We start from the raw sequence: 19,575 nt of genomic DNA on the forward strand, positions 1-19,575 counted from the left end.
AGGAATGCTCAAACTACATGACCTATACTCCAAAAAAACTAGTCAATGATACAATTGGAGACCCATTGGGACATTTATAAAAAGCAAGAACTTCTCCTTCCCAAGCAATGTGAGATCCCATACACCACTTACCTTTACACATCATACAAGGTATCACAATCTCCCCCCCCCCCCCCCCCCAACAAACCCCAAATCTTAAATCCCCGACGTCCTCGTCGAGCCAATCCATCGTAGATGGCACGACTCATGTCCCATATTTCTAGTTGGGATAGGCGCTGATGCCATTTGTAATGCCACAATGGAAGGCCCAAATCACATGGCCTATATTCCAAAAGGACTAGTCAATGATACAATTGGAGACCCATTGGAACATTTAAAGAACAAGAACTTCTCATTCCCAAGCAATGTGGGATCCCATACACCACTTACCCTTACACTTCATATGGGGTATCACAGAAGCCACTTAACAACATATATATATATATGTGTGTGTGTGTGTGTGTGTGTGTGTATCCAAACATGTGTCATGTAGAGGGTTTAAATTACTTACGAATTCCATGAGTTTCAAACCATGACCTCATCCTTCACATAATTCTCACTGGGGAAGAAAACGTCATTTGCATTGAGCTTGTTGGCTTCTTTCTTTATCATATATATATATATATATATATATATATATATGTTTATATATAGCGCTCATTATTATAAAAAGATCTATATTGTTAATTATATTTTCCCCCATAAAATATCACTCCATTACCCATAAAGTTTGACACTGTAGAACTCAGACCATAATTGAAGTTGCTGTATCAATTAACCCCTTCATAAAACAGTCACGGTTGATGTTTAAGGAAATATATCTATGTGTGTATGCATGTGTGACAGATGAAATTACCCTTCATGCACTGTTGAAAAGGCTTGGGTTTAGTTTCGATGGTAAGGGTAATTGTTTTCTTTTTGTACATCTTTCCATGAAAGTTAATAGTGATTTTTGACAAGAGAGGTCAAAGTTTATTGGTAATATAAGGTTAGTTAGAGGGGTGAGATATAATGAACCCTAAATATATATATGTATAACACAACTGTTAATTTGATCAAGTATGTTCTGCTAAACCCTATGCAAATAATCTATAAATGAAGGATTTTTATTTTATTTATATATGTATATATATCAAATGTGCCTTCTAATGCAGGATTTATTGGAAGTCTGATCCATACTATTTCCTTTTCATTTAGGCAAGTAAGACAAGCTGAAAGGTATAATTGGGCTGCTACCAGAGGGGTAAATGAAGAAATGCTCTTGGAGAATCTGCCTGAAGACCTTCAGAGAGACATAAGACGCCATCTCTTCAAGTTTGTGAAGAAAGTAGGTATCATAACATTGGAGCTTCATAACATGACTAGTTTCCTTGACTGCATATTGCATTTTTTTAAGTACAATTAGGTGGTTATATCTTGTACCTCAGATCCTTCAGACTCAACGCGTAGTATGTTCGTTTGACTTTGCAATCTGAGCCAATATGGTCCACTGGAAAGTCAATTGAAATCCGAAGTTATTTGAAATTCAAAATGAGATTAATAGAGTGCATTAGGATGATTCAAATGGGTTGTTCTGGAAAATAAATGTCAAAGGATCCAAAATGATCCTGATGTTTTAGTCTCAACACTGGCTTCAATTTTCTTTAAATTATGGATAATAGATGTTTACTGCACTCACTATACTTAAAATTGTTTAATAATGTAAGGGTCATCAAAGTACACCCTGAATCAATGAAAAAATTCTGATATCGTAGTCATTTGGGACCTTTTCATATTCATATTGTGAAAATTGAAGAATATACTGCAGGTTCGAATCTTTGCCATGATGGATGATCCTGTCCTGGATGCCATTTGTGAGCGACTAAGACAAAAGACATACATTAAAGGCAGCAAAATTTTGCATCAAGGTGGTCTGGTTGAGAAGATGGTTTTCCTTGTACGTGGCAAAACAGAGAGCAAAGGAGATGATGGGATGGTAGCTCCCTTATCTGAAGGAGATGTTTGTGGTGAGGAACTTCTCACATGGTGTCTTGAGCAATCTTCAGTAAATAAAGGTATTGTTTTAATCAGTAATTGCCTGACCATATTATCAAGTAAGGGCTTGCTAGCCAGAATTTTGGCTTTACAATAAGATGCCTGCATTTGAAAGACACCAGCATAGTTATCATTGTGATTTCCATGACAGATGGGAAAAAAATAAAGATTCCTGGACAGAGATTGCTTTGCAACAGGACGGTAACATGCTTAACAAATGTAGAAGCATTTTCACTAAGAGCTGCAGACCTTGAGGAAGTCACCAGTCTTTTCACAAGATTCTTGCGCAGTCAACATGTTCAAGGAGCTATAAGGTATTTCTATGTCATCCTGCACCTGCATGCATGATTCTGTCGAGTTCTTTTAAATGCAGCTGTTTGTCTGCATTATGTTGCCTTAAGAAACAAGTAAATTTCTTTCATAAATGTATTTTTCTGCTTTCTTTCAAGTAAAATCATTAATGCATGCAAATACTTTTTAGGTTTTCCTGCCCATATGCTTCCAACTTAAAACAGCTTGCCACCACTTTAACCACTCTTTAAACTCTAAACGCTAAATACCTTCAATTTTTTGAGTTCATACATCTGAAAATTGTTCATCGAAGTTCTAATCTGATGTGAGAGCCCCATTTTCAGCATCTAGATTCTTGAAAGTGTTAGGTTTGCCTGTTATTGGTTTTACTTCTGAACTTGTACCAATGCAAATGGTGAATATACTGCAAGGTGACCTGGATATCTGTGGTTTAATGTAGAACGTAGCTGGAAAAAGATGAAAATGAAAGAGGAAGGTAACTGGGTAACTAGAACTTGACATAAAACATAAAAAACTTGATGGGGAAGGCAATGCTGGAAATTCGTAAGGTACTAGTAGGTCCCATAGTAGATCCTATCTATTGGAGTATTTTTTGCTGGAAACCTTTTAGTCTTTCCTTTTCTCATTTTTTAAAAGTGTGTATGTGTAAGTATGTATCTATCATATGAGAAATACTAAAAATTATACCCTCATCCCACTTATATCCCATTATGCTGATGTGGCATTTTCTATAAACCTTATTTTTATTTTTTTAAATAGAGCTGATCTAACTGCTGATGGGCGATGACACATCAGCAGAGTGGAATGGGAGTAAGATGTGGTGTGTGTGTGTGTGTTATCGGAGTTGTTGTTTGTTTGGTAGTAAGTCTAGTTTATTATGCTGTTTCCTTAGCGAAAAAAAAAAAAAAAAAAGTCTAGTTTATTGTCCTATTCTTCAGGTTCAGAGTAAGCCTTCACTTAATAGGGATTCTCTCTCTTTTTTTTTTCTTTTTTTTTTTTTTATAGGAGATTTTACTTTCCCAAGGTGTGCTAAACTTTTATTGAAGTTTGTTTATAAAACTCAAATTAAACTTTTCTCATATGAGACTCCTAGGGGCCTTCAGAAGATTATAAGATCTTTTTTTTCTTCCTCGATCTTGGATTCTTCTATATATTATTTCTTTGATTTAAGTTTTTTAGGCTTAATAAGCAAAATTCTAAAGAAAATCCACCATTAGTGGTAATCATACTCAGTGATGCCCCCAGCCCCCCCACTTGTGATTTGGCAGAAAACCGGGATATTGGGATGTGTTCTGAACAGGCCACACCCCTCACAAATGTGATAACTGCCCATATGCTCAGCATGTGTGGATAAAAATCTGTAGCGGAAATATATAAAGGGCATGAATAAATACTACATGCATCAATACCAGAGAAAATTATTTAACACATCAAACTGTCCATAAGTCATAACTCCACAATTGTCGGGATATTACAGACCAAGAATTTTTCCATCAAATTGCTAAAACTATCATATTTGAATACAGATAGATAGCCCATCTGAGGACAAGCCCCCGTCATAATCCTCGGGCTGTACTTGGTCTTCTTGCCCATAATTACCTTCCTTTACAACATCGGCAACAAAGTTTGCTGTTTTGAAGAGCGAAACCATAGTGGGACTACCACGGTGAGATTTCAAGAAATCTCAATAAGTTAGTCTTTATGACAAAAGTATATAATGCATGTAAATGTCAATAAATAATGCAAGTACAAATATAGGGAAACCAAGAAATAAGGCATACATACTGAGGTTAGAGTTTTTGAGCAACTTTAATAAAAGATCTTATTTTAAGGTAGTCGTCTGAGCAATGAAAAGGTAGAAGTAATCTCACACAATATCTTATTGAGCATTCTACTCTCAAAACTTGAACATATGATTGCTAACCCCATAATCCCAAAATCCCCCAAGCAACATAAAAAGCACTTAAACCAGTTTTCATTCATTAACATGTGCACCATGGTCTCCCCTAAAAATGGTTGTTCATGCACACTGGCTCCCATCATCACACCTTAGGTGATGACCTCGCATGTGAATTTGTTACAAGCAACACTTGGCTTCGCGCCCTGTACTTGATCACAGCATTCTCTAGCCTCTACCAGTAAAGAGGCAACTGCATCAACCCGAGAGTATTACCATCTCACCTGAGCCCATTGTTCGCCCAGCGACAACCCAAAGGATGTCACTGAATGCTTATATGCTACCAAGTAATCAAGGGAGCTCTATCAAGATAATGCCCCATCTCGACTTGGAGTCGTGATTCACTTGCACACCCACATGCTCCTCTTTTGTTTAAAAACAGCTAGAATACACTTCACAAAAATATAATGTCTCATTTTAGTAGAAACAGCAAGCAATATAGTCTAAAAAGACAAGTTTTTACACGAAGATAATTCCCCAAAACAACGTACACACCATGGTAAAAATTTGGCCAGCAACCGAGTGAGGCAAAATCAGAAAATCCACATAATGGCCCTTTACCCAAGGTGTAATAACAAAACGAAAAGAACAACAGTCCCGGAAATAGCACCGAGGACACATCAAGCTATCATCCATGTAATCCAGAAATAGAGCCCAACTTCTATTTTCTCTTTGACAACATTGTAAGCACTATCAAAGAGGGCACTTACCTGGAGCAGTGACGTTTATCGGCCGGTTGTTGATACTCCGAACTCCACACCAGGTTTGCTAGTGTTGTTGCTGTCCTCGCACATGAGTCTGGAACTTCCGGAAGTGGAGAGAGAGAGAGAGAGAGAGAGAGAGAGAGAGAGAGAGAGAGAACCTCGGTTATCTGAGAAAGAGAGAGTGAGGAATCAACCGGTGGTCCGGCAAGAAGATAGGGGGAGTGAAATGGTGCAGCTTAAGCTCTAGGGGCTATGGCCTCTTCTCTGGGGTGGGGGTTAGGGCAGACGAGAGAGAGGGTGTGTTGAAACCGATCGGCATGGAGCTATTTATAGGGAAGGGCTTGCTTTCACGGGACTAACAATTCTGAACGCAGGTTGGGTGGTTGAACGGCGAGCATCCACTATTCAAGGTGTTTGGTGAAATAAAGTTAAATGCTCCCGAGCACTTGGTCAAATTCCACCAAGTCTCTCAGGCTTGCTCGCTATCACATATTGCTCACCCTTGGACTTGCTCGCTAGTATGCATTACTCGCCCTTTCACATTATTGCGTATTGCTTGCTATCACATATTGCTCACCATTGGACTTGCTCGCTATCGCATATTGCTCGCACCTGAACTTGCTCACTACCGCGTGCTACTCGCCCTTGGCTAACTCTTAGCTTGCCTTCCTCGCTCAAAGCCAACTTCCCTCTGTATGTGATCTTGAGAAATAAGGTGCTACCACTCAGGGTGTTCCTACCTATGATGAGCATGGTTCTCACATAATCCCTTTCATGATATAGTTTAACATTTTGGGAGCACTGTTCACATTCCATAGCCTCAAACTGTCCCAAAAACTAGTTTTCATTGCTCTTTTTGAACCACCTAGACTATATTCTTTCTTCTTCTTCTTTTCACCACAAAGCCCTAAAATGTACATATATTTCCTACCTTTTTCCCATTTGGACCTTAATCCTTGCCAATCCAAATCTTTATTTTTCTGCTTCCAAAGAAAAACCTGCAATATGATCCCCTCTCTAAAATACTCGGTTTATCCTCTTCCCATAAATTTCTCTATACCAACGTTCTCAATTGCAAAGTCTAAAATTCTAGTCCTTTATCTCACTTATATTAGTTGTTGACTGCTGTTTAGAATATTCAAAGAAATAATAAAAATAACAATCAGTCTCCAAAAAACAAATATCCTTACGCTTTAACTCTTGGTAATGAAACCCAAGAAATACAAAGCTCTTCATTCTAGAAGAGACTCGGAGAAAAGAAAGCTATAACAAAAGTCCCTTTAGACTTTCTTGATATCTGACCCTATTAGACAAGCTTGCCTTTCCTAAATCTGGATTCCTACAAGTTGATGGGGTTTCTCACTTACTACTTTTTGCTTTTTATCAAATATCTTGATAGATAGAGTGAGATAAATTCACTCATTTGGTTCTTCCAATTCACTCATCTGGTTTTGCCCTTACCATCTTGTAACTGAATGTGATACAGTATCAAGTGGGACTAGGTTCGTATACATGACAAGCAGCATCATAGGTTTAGAAACTGATTTCTGTTATGGTAAGGTTTTTTCAGTTTACAGTGGTCCTAAAGCAGATATATGCATAAAAGCGGATTCCGTAATAGGTCCCATTTATTGGGGCTTTTCTACGGGTGTTTCAGCTTCTAAACCAGAAGCTACATGCATGTCATTTGGTAACCCAAGGTTCTTGAGAGTTTCACCAAGTTTGTGGATTAATTCAGTCCGATTGAATGGCTTCTAAGAAGCAGTCAGTTAAGGATGAGTTAAACAACACAATACAAATGATTTTTTTCTCATTCACGATGACCAGAAAAGGCATTTTTCAGTTTCTTCTTAATTACCTCACATTTTGGTGTGAAATTTGCTTTGCTGTAGGTATGAATCACCCTACTGGAGATCCCTAGCTGCAGCCCGCATTCAAGTAGCATGGAGATACAGGAAGAAACGTATAGATCGTGCCGAAACGTTGTGATCTAATCGCTTGTCAAGATAGTAGATCCCACTATTTTGTGTTGTACATGCATAGTTTTACGTAGTTAATTCCATGTCTGTCATGAACATCATATGGAGCCATAAATTTCTGATTTTACTGATGGTGTCTTGTATTGGAAACCCCAACTACCTGTAGTTGTTCTGGACTTGTATGGTATGAACTCCTATTTGTAGATAGATATTATATGTATAGATATAATATGAACATTTTTTTGATAAGTAGATATAATATGAACATGAATTCGACTCAGCGCTCCCATGAATTACAAAACATCTAACATGTTGTGGATGACATTCCTTCAATTCCCACTGATTGGAGTAGGGCTAAAAGCTGACTCCCTCAATTCGTGAGGGGGTCAAACTGAGCATAGAGTCGGTAGTTAGTTTGATTGGAACTGAAGGATCTTCGAGGAAGAATAAAACCCTTCCACAGTAAGTCCACCCATCTTCAACAAGCTGAACAGAAGACGAACTCTATCAGAGATTCAGAATTAAAATCAAATCTTTGATTTGATTATAATTATAATCAGAATATTTGATTTAGAGATTTATCAAATAACATCTCTATGCAATTTCTTCATAAACAAGGATCAACACTTTGTATTCATTTATCCCTAAAGTTCTCTCTAATTTTCATTCTTCTCTTTTCCATTTTAGCTCTTTATTTTATTCTACATTCTTTCACCCAAGCATACAATCAAATAGATTAGCAGAAGGAAAACGGCCTATCATTCAGCTAGTTTTAAATTCTAAATCATGTTCTGACAGTAGCAGGAAAGCCTCTCTTTTTTTATAGCTATGAAAGTTGAACTCTTCAAAATTCTTTAGGAACAAAGTGTTTGTCTGCTTTGAATTTCTGCATATAGTTCCAGTTAGTGACTGCCCTGGTAACCTCAGAATTCAATCACGGAACTTCTTTTAATGGGAATATCAGAGAGTGAGAGTTCTTCCCAAGATCGTTCTTGCCATGCCTTGTTCATGCAAAAGATTATTCCTGCCTTCCATGGAACTCGATAGAAAATGCGTGCATAAACCACCTGCAGTAACATGTTCCCCTCCGAAGCAACATGTCTGCAGTAAACTGCACAAGTTAGCAGGGCAGTTGATGAGTAAATGACTGCCCTGCTAACTTCAGAATCCATTCACCTAACTTTTTTAATGGGGAGAGGAGAGGTTTAGATTTCTTGCCAAGACCCTTCTTGGCATGCCTTGTTCAAACAAAACATGATTCCTGCATTCCCATACTAACATGTCTATGTTGGAACGTCTCCTTAGGGATTTACTGCACTGAATCAACTTCTACTTATTAACTTCAGAAAATACAACTCTGGTGATCTCTCAAGTCCCTGATTAACAAATGATCTAAACACCAGATTTAAACTTCATCTTCTTTCTTTGGATCAATTACCATATATATGAAGGCACTGAATTTTAGGGATAAACTAGATATATGCCAACCTATCACACAGAAAAAATAAAATATCATGTTGGCATATTCAGTTTTTTAAACTTAGTTTAATAGAATTGCAATGGAGTTGTGTGGTATCTAGTAAAATATAGAAATAATACTGTAAAACCAAAGAGTTTGCTAGATCTCCCACAAGATTCCGAGCCCGTTTCAAAAGGGATTTGTGATATGGAGAAATGATAGTTGCAATCATGAATATGCAAATGCAATCACTTTGAAAAAAGTGAATAGATGTGGGACCTAGATGAAAAAATTAATTAATTTTTTAATAGTAGACCCCACTCTTTTTTAAAGCGATTGCATAATATTTGCACACTCCACGATTGTATGTAACATTACTAATAAACTCAAGTATCCATGATTTTTCAAACAAATAAGTTGTTCCCCTTGGAATAAAAAATATTTGAATGAAATGATTGAGCTTTTAATTACCAACTTCCTAGTTATTGCTAATATTTCCATTAATCACCATCATACAAACCATCTTAACTATATATAAATATATTATATATATCATATGTATCACTACATGAAGTATATATTACCACTATTTATCACTATACCATATTCAAACCATATCATCATGCATCTTAAAGTTATAATAATGATATGATAAGCTGATATTACAACTTAAACGCCAACTTACAATCATCATATACACACAAGCAACGTACATTTCAATTAATCTTCAACGAACAATATTAGATAATTGAAAAAAAAAAATTAATATAAAGTAGTTAGATCTAATGTACCACATCTAACCATATCAATATGTGAGCTTTAATTTTGTGAAATCTTTTTATGAACCTAACACTTGATCTCATGTGTGAGCATTCTGATCTGTTAGCTATAGTTTATAGCAAGCAAGCAAACAGATCTGTACGTAACAGCCATATATAATGCCATGTATTTGTGATCTCAGGGAAATGAAAAACAAAATAATAATAATAATAATAAGATGCTTATAATAACTCCATGGTTAAGCGATCACCCTATTCAGATAATTAATTTCTACGTTTTAATGTTTTATTGACCCAGGGGTGGCTCAATATAAATTGAGGTCTAAGGCGAAATTTAAATTAGTCATTTGTAATTATATATAATATAATAAAATATAAGTTATTATATGAAATATTTTCAAATTTTTCAATAAAATAAGATTTTATTTAAAATTTAAAATCTTTAAATAAAATTTTTTTGAATTTATATTTAATACAACTACTTAAAATGATGTTTCAATGCAAATTTTGTACCTCAATTTAGCAAGATCTTAAAAAATTATTTAAAATATAAGTAATTCATTGTATTAAATATTAAATTTAGTATTATGGGGCCTTGCACACTTTGAAAAATATAAAATTTACTTAAAATTTTATTTAATGAAATGTTTTTTTCAAAATTTTTTAAAAAAAAAATACTTCGTTTTTTATTTTAGAGGCCTTATATAGGGTGGTGGCCTTAGGCAATGGTCTCAATGACCTTACCATTGAGCTGGCCTGTATTGACCTTAATAAACATACGTCTTCTTCATTCAACTAAAACAAGTAACCTCTGATCTGATCCGAGGAGAAAATTAAGTACTATAATATATAGAAAAGAAACTAATTCTGATGATCACAAACAATTCTGCTACATACAATTACTTTTGTATATTTTTTATGCATTCCATTGACTGATTAATTGTGTTATTTTTTTTAATACGCATCCAATCACATCACTAGTGATGTGCATAAAGAGTATGTAAAAATTACTACACATAGAAGTTTTGGCCTCAAATCGACTATATTAATTAATTTCCTCGTGATGATCATGGTCATCATCTATTGCACGACGGGAAGAACTTAAGTTTTCTTAAGATGATTAATTTTATACACAAGTATGTTTTCCGATTTTTGGTCTTCTGAATTGTTTTGAATTTTTCATTAATGTCAAGAAATCAAAATTCTAAAGCTTACACCTCAGTACTTCTCTTCTCCATGCAGCACGTACGTACGTAACAGACTTCTTTTTTGGGATGTTTAATTAATGGCTTACCTTCATGATCTGCTTTTGCTTTTTTTCAAAATATGAGTTAAGAAAAAAATAACTTAACACCAATCTGCATCATCATCTGTTTAAAAAAAATAAAAAATAAAGACCCTAATTAATTTAATTCGAAAGGAAAAAAGCTAGCCATTCATATTTTTTTAGAACATAATTAATTAAACAATATTTAAGTTTATCTCTTACCATTCAACACGATTCAAACACTTGCATATATAATATTCTTCCACCTAGCTATCTATCTGCTAGGGCTATATATATATATATATATAACCAGCCAATTAAGTATGTTGAGGTATATATATAGCTGTAGATTAAAAACTTCCAGATTGGGTACGTACGTACTTGTATATGCCATCCAAGCTATAAGCTCAGACGCTCAAAATTGAAGCAGATGATGATTAATGGGTGCTGAGATGATGTATGGTAACAGTAATAGAGATGCCAACAGCAGCAGTAATGAAGAAAAAGTAGTAGCTACCTAAGATTCTCATGAAACACGTTCGGGTCCACTCAAATTTAAAACACTTGGTATATATCAATATTAATATTCATATTCCTAACCAATGTAGGTACACATGGTGATCAGGAAGCAGCAATGCAAATTAATATTTCACAATGCATGAATGCATATATATTAATGCTAGCTGCAAGCATGACAGAATGCTATCTATATAGGTAGGCAAAGAATCTGCAGCAAGAGAATTTAATATTTCTGTGTACTTAGGTAAGGTAATATTGTGGCAGAATTAAACCAAGTCAACCGCCGATAAATGATGACCAATTACTTTTAGAATTTGAAATTAATTAGGTGTATATATATAGAGCTGGACCGACTCCATATATGCAGCACTGTATTTAAGTAACCATAAAAGCATAAACAACGGTGACCATGACCTAGCTGCCATTGTTGCAAGTATATATAGTAATTAGGTACAAATATGCATGGCTAGCTAGCTAGCTGGTTTCTTTCTCCATCCACCTATGGTATTAAAATTAACTCGTGATCAAGTTCGGTTTTGCATGTAGGAGAACGAATAAATGTACTTAACTAATACAAAATGAGACGGGTGTTGGTTTTGTCTTATGCGTAGTTGCAGAAACTAGTAAATTGTTTTCTGAGATGGACCCAGAACATTTATGATCGAGTGATGGTACTTTGGAAGCTTGAGAGAGGGTTTTGAACTGGGGAGGGCTTTGTATTCAATATTCATACTCTGTTGTTTCTCAATCTTCGACGTCATTCCCAAATGGGTTACTGTTTCTTTGGCTCCATTTTAGTTCTCACACTTTTCTTCAGACTTTTGGCTTCTCAACAACCCAACACAGATGGCAGGATCTTTTTTCTTGCTCCAATGTTTGGAATCTGACCATTAGGGAGTTGCTCAGATGTTAACAAAAAAAAGAAAATAGAAACTTTCCTTCCTAAAAGGTTGACACATTAATGTGTTTTTTGATATATTTTTCATGTTTAATTTCGTCATTATATATAAATATATATCCCAAATCTGCAAATTAACTAAATTGCTGATCATCTTGATGCATGATCAGGAGGCCGACAGCGCAGAGATTAATTTTGTTGATAATATCCGACCTCATGATCAGCTTGTATATATTTATATTGAAAATTTCCTTTACTAACTCATTTTCTTGGTGTGTTTAGCGCGCATGAGAATTACCTGTGATCATCATGTATCAGTTTTTTTCTGCAGGTAGCTAAGAATGTTCGTACGAATGGCCGTACTGGAGACAGCCGATTGCCTCTTTCATATTTTATGTAGAAAAAATTTAATGATGTCTTTAATTAACCACCCAAAAACCGTAATATATACCAATAAATCTATGGCACTTAAATGTTGCATATTTTGCACAATTCAATAACCTCATGAATGAATAGCTACCTGCAGCAGAAACTGTCTTGAAAGGCTTCATCACTAGTGACGAAGCCTTTACATTTATTAACCAATCTTGTTTGTTATATAGGCAATGGCCTTGTTTTCTAATATAATATAATATATATATATAGGTATGAAAAACCAAAATCCAGCATTATTTGATGATTTTTCAATCTTGGTTTCATTCACTAGAAAATGCAATATTAGTTGTAATGTTAATGCTAATATATTAATGGTAATGTAGTTACTATATAGAGGTTATATATATATATATATTTGATTGCTGGCATCTCCGACATATTTAAAACGGAAGATATTAAGCAGCAACAGCGCTATCAATATATGCCAATAATTCTTGGTTAACATTAAAGTTCTGCATTGCATAATTCATTAATAAGCATGATGATCACCAGCTGCATGCAGCTAGCTGGAAGAAGTCGTGTTGAAATGGTTGCTTTATTACGCAGTTGATCATATATCTCCGGCCAAGCAGCACTTTTATTGGAAAAAATTACAATTTTGGTTGGCCATAAATATTGACACGTACGTACGTGCATGAATGGTTCAGGTTCAGTATTAGTAGGTCCATTCATACTTAATGATCTATATATATATTTAAGAAGTAAAGTAATCAAAAGTCAGAATGATTAATTCAATAATGTTCGTCATTTGGTACGGTACAGCTTTTAGAAGTATTTTAATGGAAATGTTGATGTAAGTACTAGTCATGTACGTCATTGGCGAGGAAAATACAGCCAAGATGCATGAGTTCTTTGAATTTTTAGTGAGATTTGATCAGAATGTATCCAAGCATGTGTGTTTCGGTACCGTATTGCCTCATGATCTTATAATGATCATGAAGACGAGGATGCAATGGAATAATGCATGCATGAATAAGATGATCAGTTGCAAAGATATTTCACCTGCATTTAATCAACAAACTTGACATTAAAACATGAATATTAGAGTTTGAGAATGAATACTCCATAAAAGCCCGGCCAGTTGTTGGTGATCGGTATAAAATGGTTGAAACTATATTTTAGGTTTTAGGAACTACTCCCAGGCCCCAACATTTATTAACTTGCATTAACAAAAAACCATTCATTAGAATAAAAATTAAAGACGAGTCTCAAATGCTCTTTGGCTTGTATGAGACATGCACAAATGTGTGTACATAACCCTAGCTAGCTACCAAACTTGAATGTCAATGGCCTCATGTGACTTTGGCACCTACTTTGGGGCATTATATATGGTAGAACTGCATGGAGTGATCTCCAAGCTAGCTATAGCTAGGGCTGTATACTCATAAAAATAGCTAAAACAATCTACCAGCTTTAAATGGCATAGTTTTAATTTGACAGAAGAGGCTTACGGCCTTCTTTACTTCTCAACTACTACGTACCGCGTGCTCTTGCTAATTAAACCCCCGCCCTAACACTTTTCACCTTCCATGCATACCAAAATTAAACTATTTGGTTACATAGTTCATCTAATTCGTTAGATCTATTTTATAATAAAAGTAATTTTATAATCTAATTAACTACATTAAATCACGTCGGTCTATAGAATTATTTATGTATAATACCTTTGTGACTAGAGTGTTTCCTATATAAATATATATATATTCCATCTTACACTAGCTCACTGTTTGTAATTAATGTAATATATATACATATATAGTAAGGAAATTTGTAAGTGCCAAGTGTCCAATTTCTTTATAAAAAAATGGATCCGACAACAAAATTTAATATTTTTATATTTTTTTTATAATGAAATCTAATTTTTTATAAAAGATTTGTACAAAATTTATATGCTCCAAATTTGTACAAATTATTACTCATATATATCAGTTTTTTATAAGAAGTTGCATGCATGGTCTAATTGATTGCTTGCTTCTTCAGTCATGATCAGTACTTTGTCAAATACGTACGCTAGTCTTATGGCTGACATGCACTACTTAATTAAGAACTAATTCCTCCTAATTAATTTTGTTTATATGGATTTACTTCATGTGGTTTTAACAAAGAATTACTTTGATTTGTGTACCCACTTCTGGGCATTAGTAAGAGATGAGTACTATAATGACAAAGAGATTCTATAAAAGTAAATTTATAAATTGACGTGACTTAATGTAATATGTTACATTTATTTTATAATAAAAGTAACTTTACAATTTAATATATCACATTAAATCATATCAGTTTGTAAATTTACTTTCGTGAAATCTCTTTATAGTTAAAAGTATTTTTCTTAGTAAAATGATGCATATAAATTCATCAAATTTGTACCAAAAAGAAAAACAATTTCAGCCCTAATTCAAGAGTAGTACCATTGATATGTATTAAATTACAAGTTATGTCACTTAAAAACTTCACTCACCATATATGATCACCTTTTAAATCATTTATTATATGCCATTGCAACTTTCTATTTTTGCATGACAATCGATCCAGTTGTGCTTTTGTCTTTTATCATCTAATTAAAATTGCCATATTCATAGAGTGTGTGTATATATATATATTGGGATCCTGATTAGACAAAAAGGCAAGGAAGGGGCGACCGTACAATCCAGATTAATTTGAGAATGTACTTGCTTTTATTTGCTACTTTAAAGGATCTCACATTAATCATTTTTTAAGGCAAATATATATCTTGACATCCTGATAATTATTTTGATTAGTGTAATCGTCATCAAAAAAAATTTATAAAAATAAATTTATAAATAAATGTGATTTTATGTAATGTTTTAGATTTATTTTATCAGAAAATTTTTATTTTAAAATATAAATTTAGAGTGCCATGTCAAATAATTCTGGAATATAAATTTATTTTTCTAAGATCTTATTTGAATTTAAAAAACTTTTTATCTCATTTCATATTATCTCATCGTTATAATTTTTTAAAATTTTTATATAAAATATAATAAATAATTAAATTTTTATAAATTTTAAAATAATAATAATATTAAAAAATAATATTTTGTTTATCTTCCATTTGCAATCAAGTGATTGACAGACAACTCGGGAAAAAAATCAAGTACTTTGATGAACGCAAGCATTACAGTATATTTGATCAGTTACAATCATGAAAATAATTATTAAAAAAGAAACATGTCATATATTTTAAATTTCTATTTTTTAAGTTAAGTAATATTATTTATAGATTTTGAATAAATAAATTTTATATAAATTTTTTATAAAAAAAAAAGTCTTATTAATAAAAAAGAAAAATTTATTTAATATTATTATGAATTTTTTTATTTTTTTCAAAATATTTAAAAATATTAAAAAATGATATGAAAAAAAAAACTAAAAAAAAAAAAAAATTAAGCCAAGCGGGAGCGGGAGCGGGAGCGGGAGCCCCAGCAGTGGCTGTAGACCGATCCTTCTAGTAATAGTGATGATTTAAGGTGGGAGATCGGAGATTCCAGTTCCCAAAAATTCTGCTCTCATGCCAACGCTTCGTTAACATCATCGTTATACTAGAAAATGCTGATACTACAGTTACAACAAACAAAAGGACGATCGGACGGCGGAGAGTAGTGCTGACTGCTACCTTGAAAGTGGAATATGACCATCTGATTGATTGCATTGAAAGTGAAATTCAGTCAATTTTCATTTCTTTAGCCAAAGATAGATACCCAGACGGAGTAGATCAGGCTGCAGAACGGGCATTTTCGATGTGAAACCAAAAATAAATAACAGGAATGATTTCTGCATGTCACACGTTTTTAGAATTTGCAGTATTAAAGAGAGAGAGAGAGAGAGAGAGAGAGAGAGAGAGAAGGGTTTTTTGGTTAGGTTTTCTACTTTTCTATACGGAAAGTCATCCTAATTCCTAGGGTATAGATGTTAGGTTTTGTTAGCTTTTGGGCATCAGGAGCAGAAAAAGCAGTGAGAGCTACGATGGCTTATCCTGATTTAGGGGTCACTTCCCATTTGATCGTGAACTCTGAATTCAACTCTGAAATCCCCACCTACGGGCCAGAACTACCCAGGAGGAGGAGAAGAGGACGTACAACTTCTGAAAACGACGTCCTTTTTAGCGGCTCTTTTGCTCACGCATTATCGGCAACTCTGAGTTACCGTTTGGTCATTAAAATTTTTATTTTAAATAAATATAAAATATTTATTTTATTATTATAATTTTTTAAAATTTTTATATAAAATATAATAAACAATTTTATTTTTTTTTAATTTTTTTAAATTTTAAAATAATAATAATATTAAAATATAATATTTTAATATTTAATCTTAAATTTCAAAATTTTTATATCAGATTTTTTAGTAGTCAAGCAGAATCTAAGAAGGGTAACGATAAACTCATAATTTTTTTATCGCTATTTTATTACTTATAATGTATTTTTTTTAAAGTATTTTTTTAATATATATAATCATTAAGAAAGAATTTTAAGAATATATAATTTTATTGATAAACATTTTCTTAATCATTAAATAAAAAAAATTTAATAAAATTAAAAGAATTAAAAAAATAGTAAAAGAGTAGTATAGTAGTAGTATCTCAAAGAAAAGTATCTCGAATGATATTTGTATTAATAGAAGAGAATTAATATTTATAGTTGTAGAATATATTAATAATAAATAAATATATATATATAATTTATATAAAAATAATTTTTTAATAATAATTTAATTTTTTTCAAAACGAGTTAAATTTTGGGGATGTATTTCTTATGTTGTGTTTTACTAAAGTAGATAGAAAATCTTTGAAAAATGCTTAAAATATATTTTATATTAGAATTTAGATCAGTTTGGATGAAAAGAATTGAAGTTTAAATCTATTTTTATTTTTATTTTTTTTGTTTTGATTTTTGTATAAATTATTTGGACTTTATTTTTTTGTATTTTACTTCTCAACAAAATTTTGGCAAATAATCAAATAAAAAGTTGAAATAAGAATTTTCTTTTTTAGATTGACATATGTTTGAGATTTGAAGTTGAATTTTTTTTTTTTTTTTAAATCTTGAAAATTGGCTAAAACGAAACATGTCCGATTCTTTTTGGGTTAGAAACAAAAGAAAATTTGCATTCATATGAAATAATTAGGATTTTATTACTTATAATTTCATGCATAAATACAATATTGCTTATTGAAAGATGTATTATAGTTATAAAAATTAATATATTTTTATGATAGTTAGTGTGGAAAGTTTTCATGTTAACTATACGTTAGATATGTCAATAAATAAATTCGTTAATGAACTTTTTCAAACTAGTGGGTAGACGTCTAAGAATAGAGTTCAAATTATAACATTAATTGAGGTGTCATTTGGATAGTGAGTTGAGATGAAAATTAAATAAAATATTATTTTTTTAATATTATTATTGTTTTAAAATTTTAAAAAATTAAATTACTTATTATATTTTATATAAAAATTTAATAAAATTATAATAATAAGATGAGATAAAATACTTTTACTATCCAAACGGGCTGAGTCTTATGAATGTCTTTCATTCAAAGTAATTCATTCACACATTTCGATTGAACATTCAATTTGCATTAATATGGGTCTTCTTTTCTCAAATAAACTAATTGAGCCATTAAATGAAAGCACATTTCAAAAAGGATTGCGAAGCCTCTTTCATATCATTGAGAACTTATTATAACAAGCAAGTTAATTGCATGAAAAGTTAAAACTCATGATGCCATAGTTCATGATCAGCAGCACTAAATGTTCTTAATAGGGAGACAATTTCAATCTCATGGAATTATAAATTGCTATATGTGTTCTATTGGCCACAGGTTCTTTTTTAAATTTAGGAAAATACTCTAATTATAAATAGATTACACAAAAATAATCTCATAAATTAACGTGATTTGATGTGGCTCATCAGATCATAAAGTTATTTTTATTATAAAATATATCTAACGAATCAGATGAAACTAAGTCAGAAATATTGTTTTTTATGTAATTGTTTTATAAATGTAGCACTATTCAGCCCAATATGGAGGGAAAGAAAACATTATTAATTTGCTCTTTGTTCCATGATTAATTTTGGAGGACAATAACTCATTAACACAAAAATATTTCAAGTGAACAACGATCAAAGTGATGAAAAGGTAGGTAGAGAGGCTAGAACTTTGGTGGAAATACATCCCCAAACAAAAGAAAACTAATAAAACTTGAGAAAAATACAAGTTTTTAGTTTGCATCTTTAGAGGAAGCAATGCATACCATTGAACAATCATATTTAATCAAATCAATAAGAATCATATTCTTGATCTTTTTTCGAAATTCTCTAGAATGGAAGTAGTTGGAAAGTTATTTATATTTTCTTAATTTTTAAAAGTAAATCTAAGAAATAATTAAAATCTATTTTTGTTGAAGTTGGTCAAATTTAATTGATATGCAAATTAGTATGATTTTCATAATAGGAAAAAAAAAAAAAACCTAAAGAATGATCGTAAAATTTCTTCACGTTGGTAGTGGGTACCCCATGATCCATAATGTATTCATATGGATAGAGAGATTATTAATCAACTTCTCACCACTACTACTTAATTTCAAAAAAGTTAATTGACCTCTATGAGAAAACTCTTTAAATAAGAGTTTTATGTATATTAAAAAAAAAGTGTAGAAAAAGCCTATGTACATAGAGAAAATCTCTTTTTCTTTTTACATTTTCTTAAAAAAATCATCTAGATCTCTTGATCTTAAAGTGTAAAATTTTTTAGAAGATTCTAACACCATCTTAAGAGAGGTAGAAATGCAATTATAATAAAAACAACGTAAGTTATAAAGCGAGCAAAGATATTACTTTAGTTTGGATTTGGGTATTGAAAATTGTTGAGGTATGTTATGAATAGTAGTGAAAAAATATATATGAAGTAATAATATAATATTAAATAATAATAAAAAATAAGTAAAAATAATAATAAAATATGTTAAAAATTATTGAGAATCTCTAGATTCCCAAACACAGCTCCATAACCTTCTTTTACCGGTCCATAACCTCCTTTTACCGGTCCATAACCTCGTGGCGGCTATAAATGTACAGATAGCCAGCCATCCACAACATGCACCACAATTTGTCCAACAAGGACAACCATTGACTTCCGACCAACATAGCAGGGGTGTAAAATTGTGTCGTGC

The 19,575-nt window shown here is 32.4% G+C and overlaps 1 protein-coding gene across 4 annotated transcripts in view; it reads left to right on the top strand.

The window, feature by feature from the left end:
- The window catches only part of LOC122299070 (probable cyclic nucleotide-gated ion channel 20, chloroplastic), a 39,912-nt gene extending 32,607 nt beyond the window's left edge, over positions 1–7,305 (top strand). For all 4 annotated transcript variants that reach the window (XM_043108981.1, XM_043108982.1, XM_043108984.1 and 1 more), the window contains 4 exons: positions 1,237–1,366; positions 1,847–2,093; positions 2,225–2,387; positions 6,939–7,305. In XM_043108981.1, the coding sequence (XP_042964915.1) occupies positions 1,237–1,366; positions 1,847–2,093; positions 2,225–2,387; positions 6,939–7,035 (637 nt within the window). In that variant the 3' untranslated portion in view covers positions 7,036–7,305. The remainder of the gene's footprint in view (positions 1–1,236; positions 1,367–1,846; positions 2,094–2,224; positions 2,388–6,938) is intronic.
- The last annotated feature ends 12,270 nt before the right edge of the window (positions 7,306–19,575 follow it).

This window comes from Carya illinoinensis, chromosome 16 (assembly GCF_018687715.1).
Source record: "Carya illinoinensis cultivar Pawnee chromosome 16, C.illinoinensisPawnee_v1, whole genome shotgun sequence".
Lineage (NCBI taxonomy): Eukaryota > Viridiplantae > Streptophyta > Magnoliopsida > Fagales > Juglandaceae > Carya > Carya illinoinensis.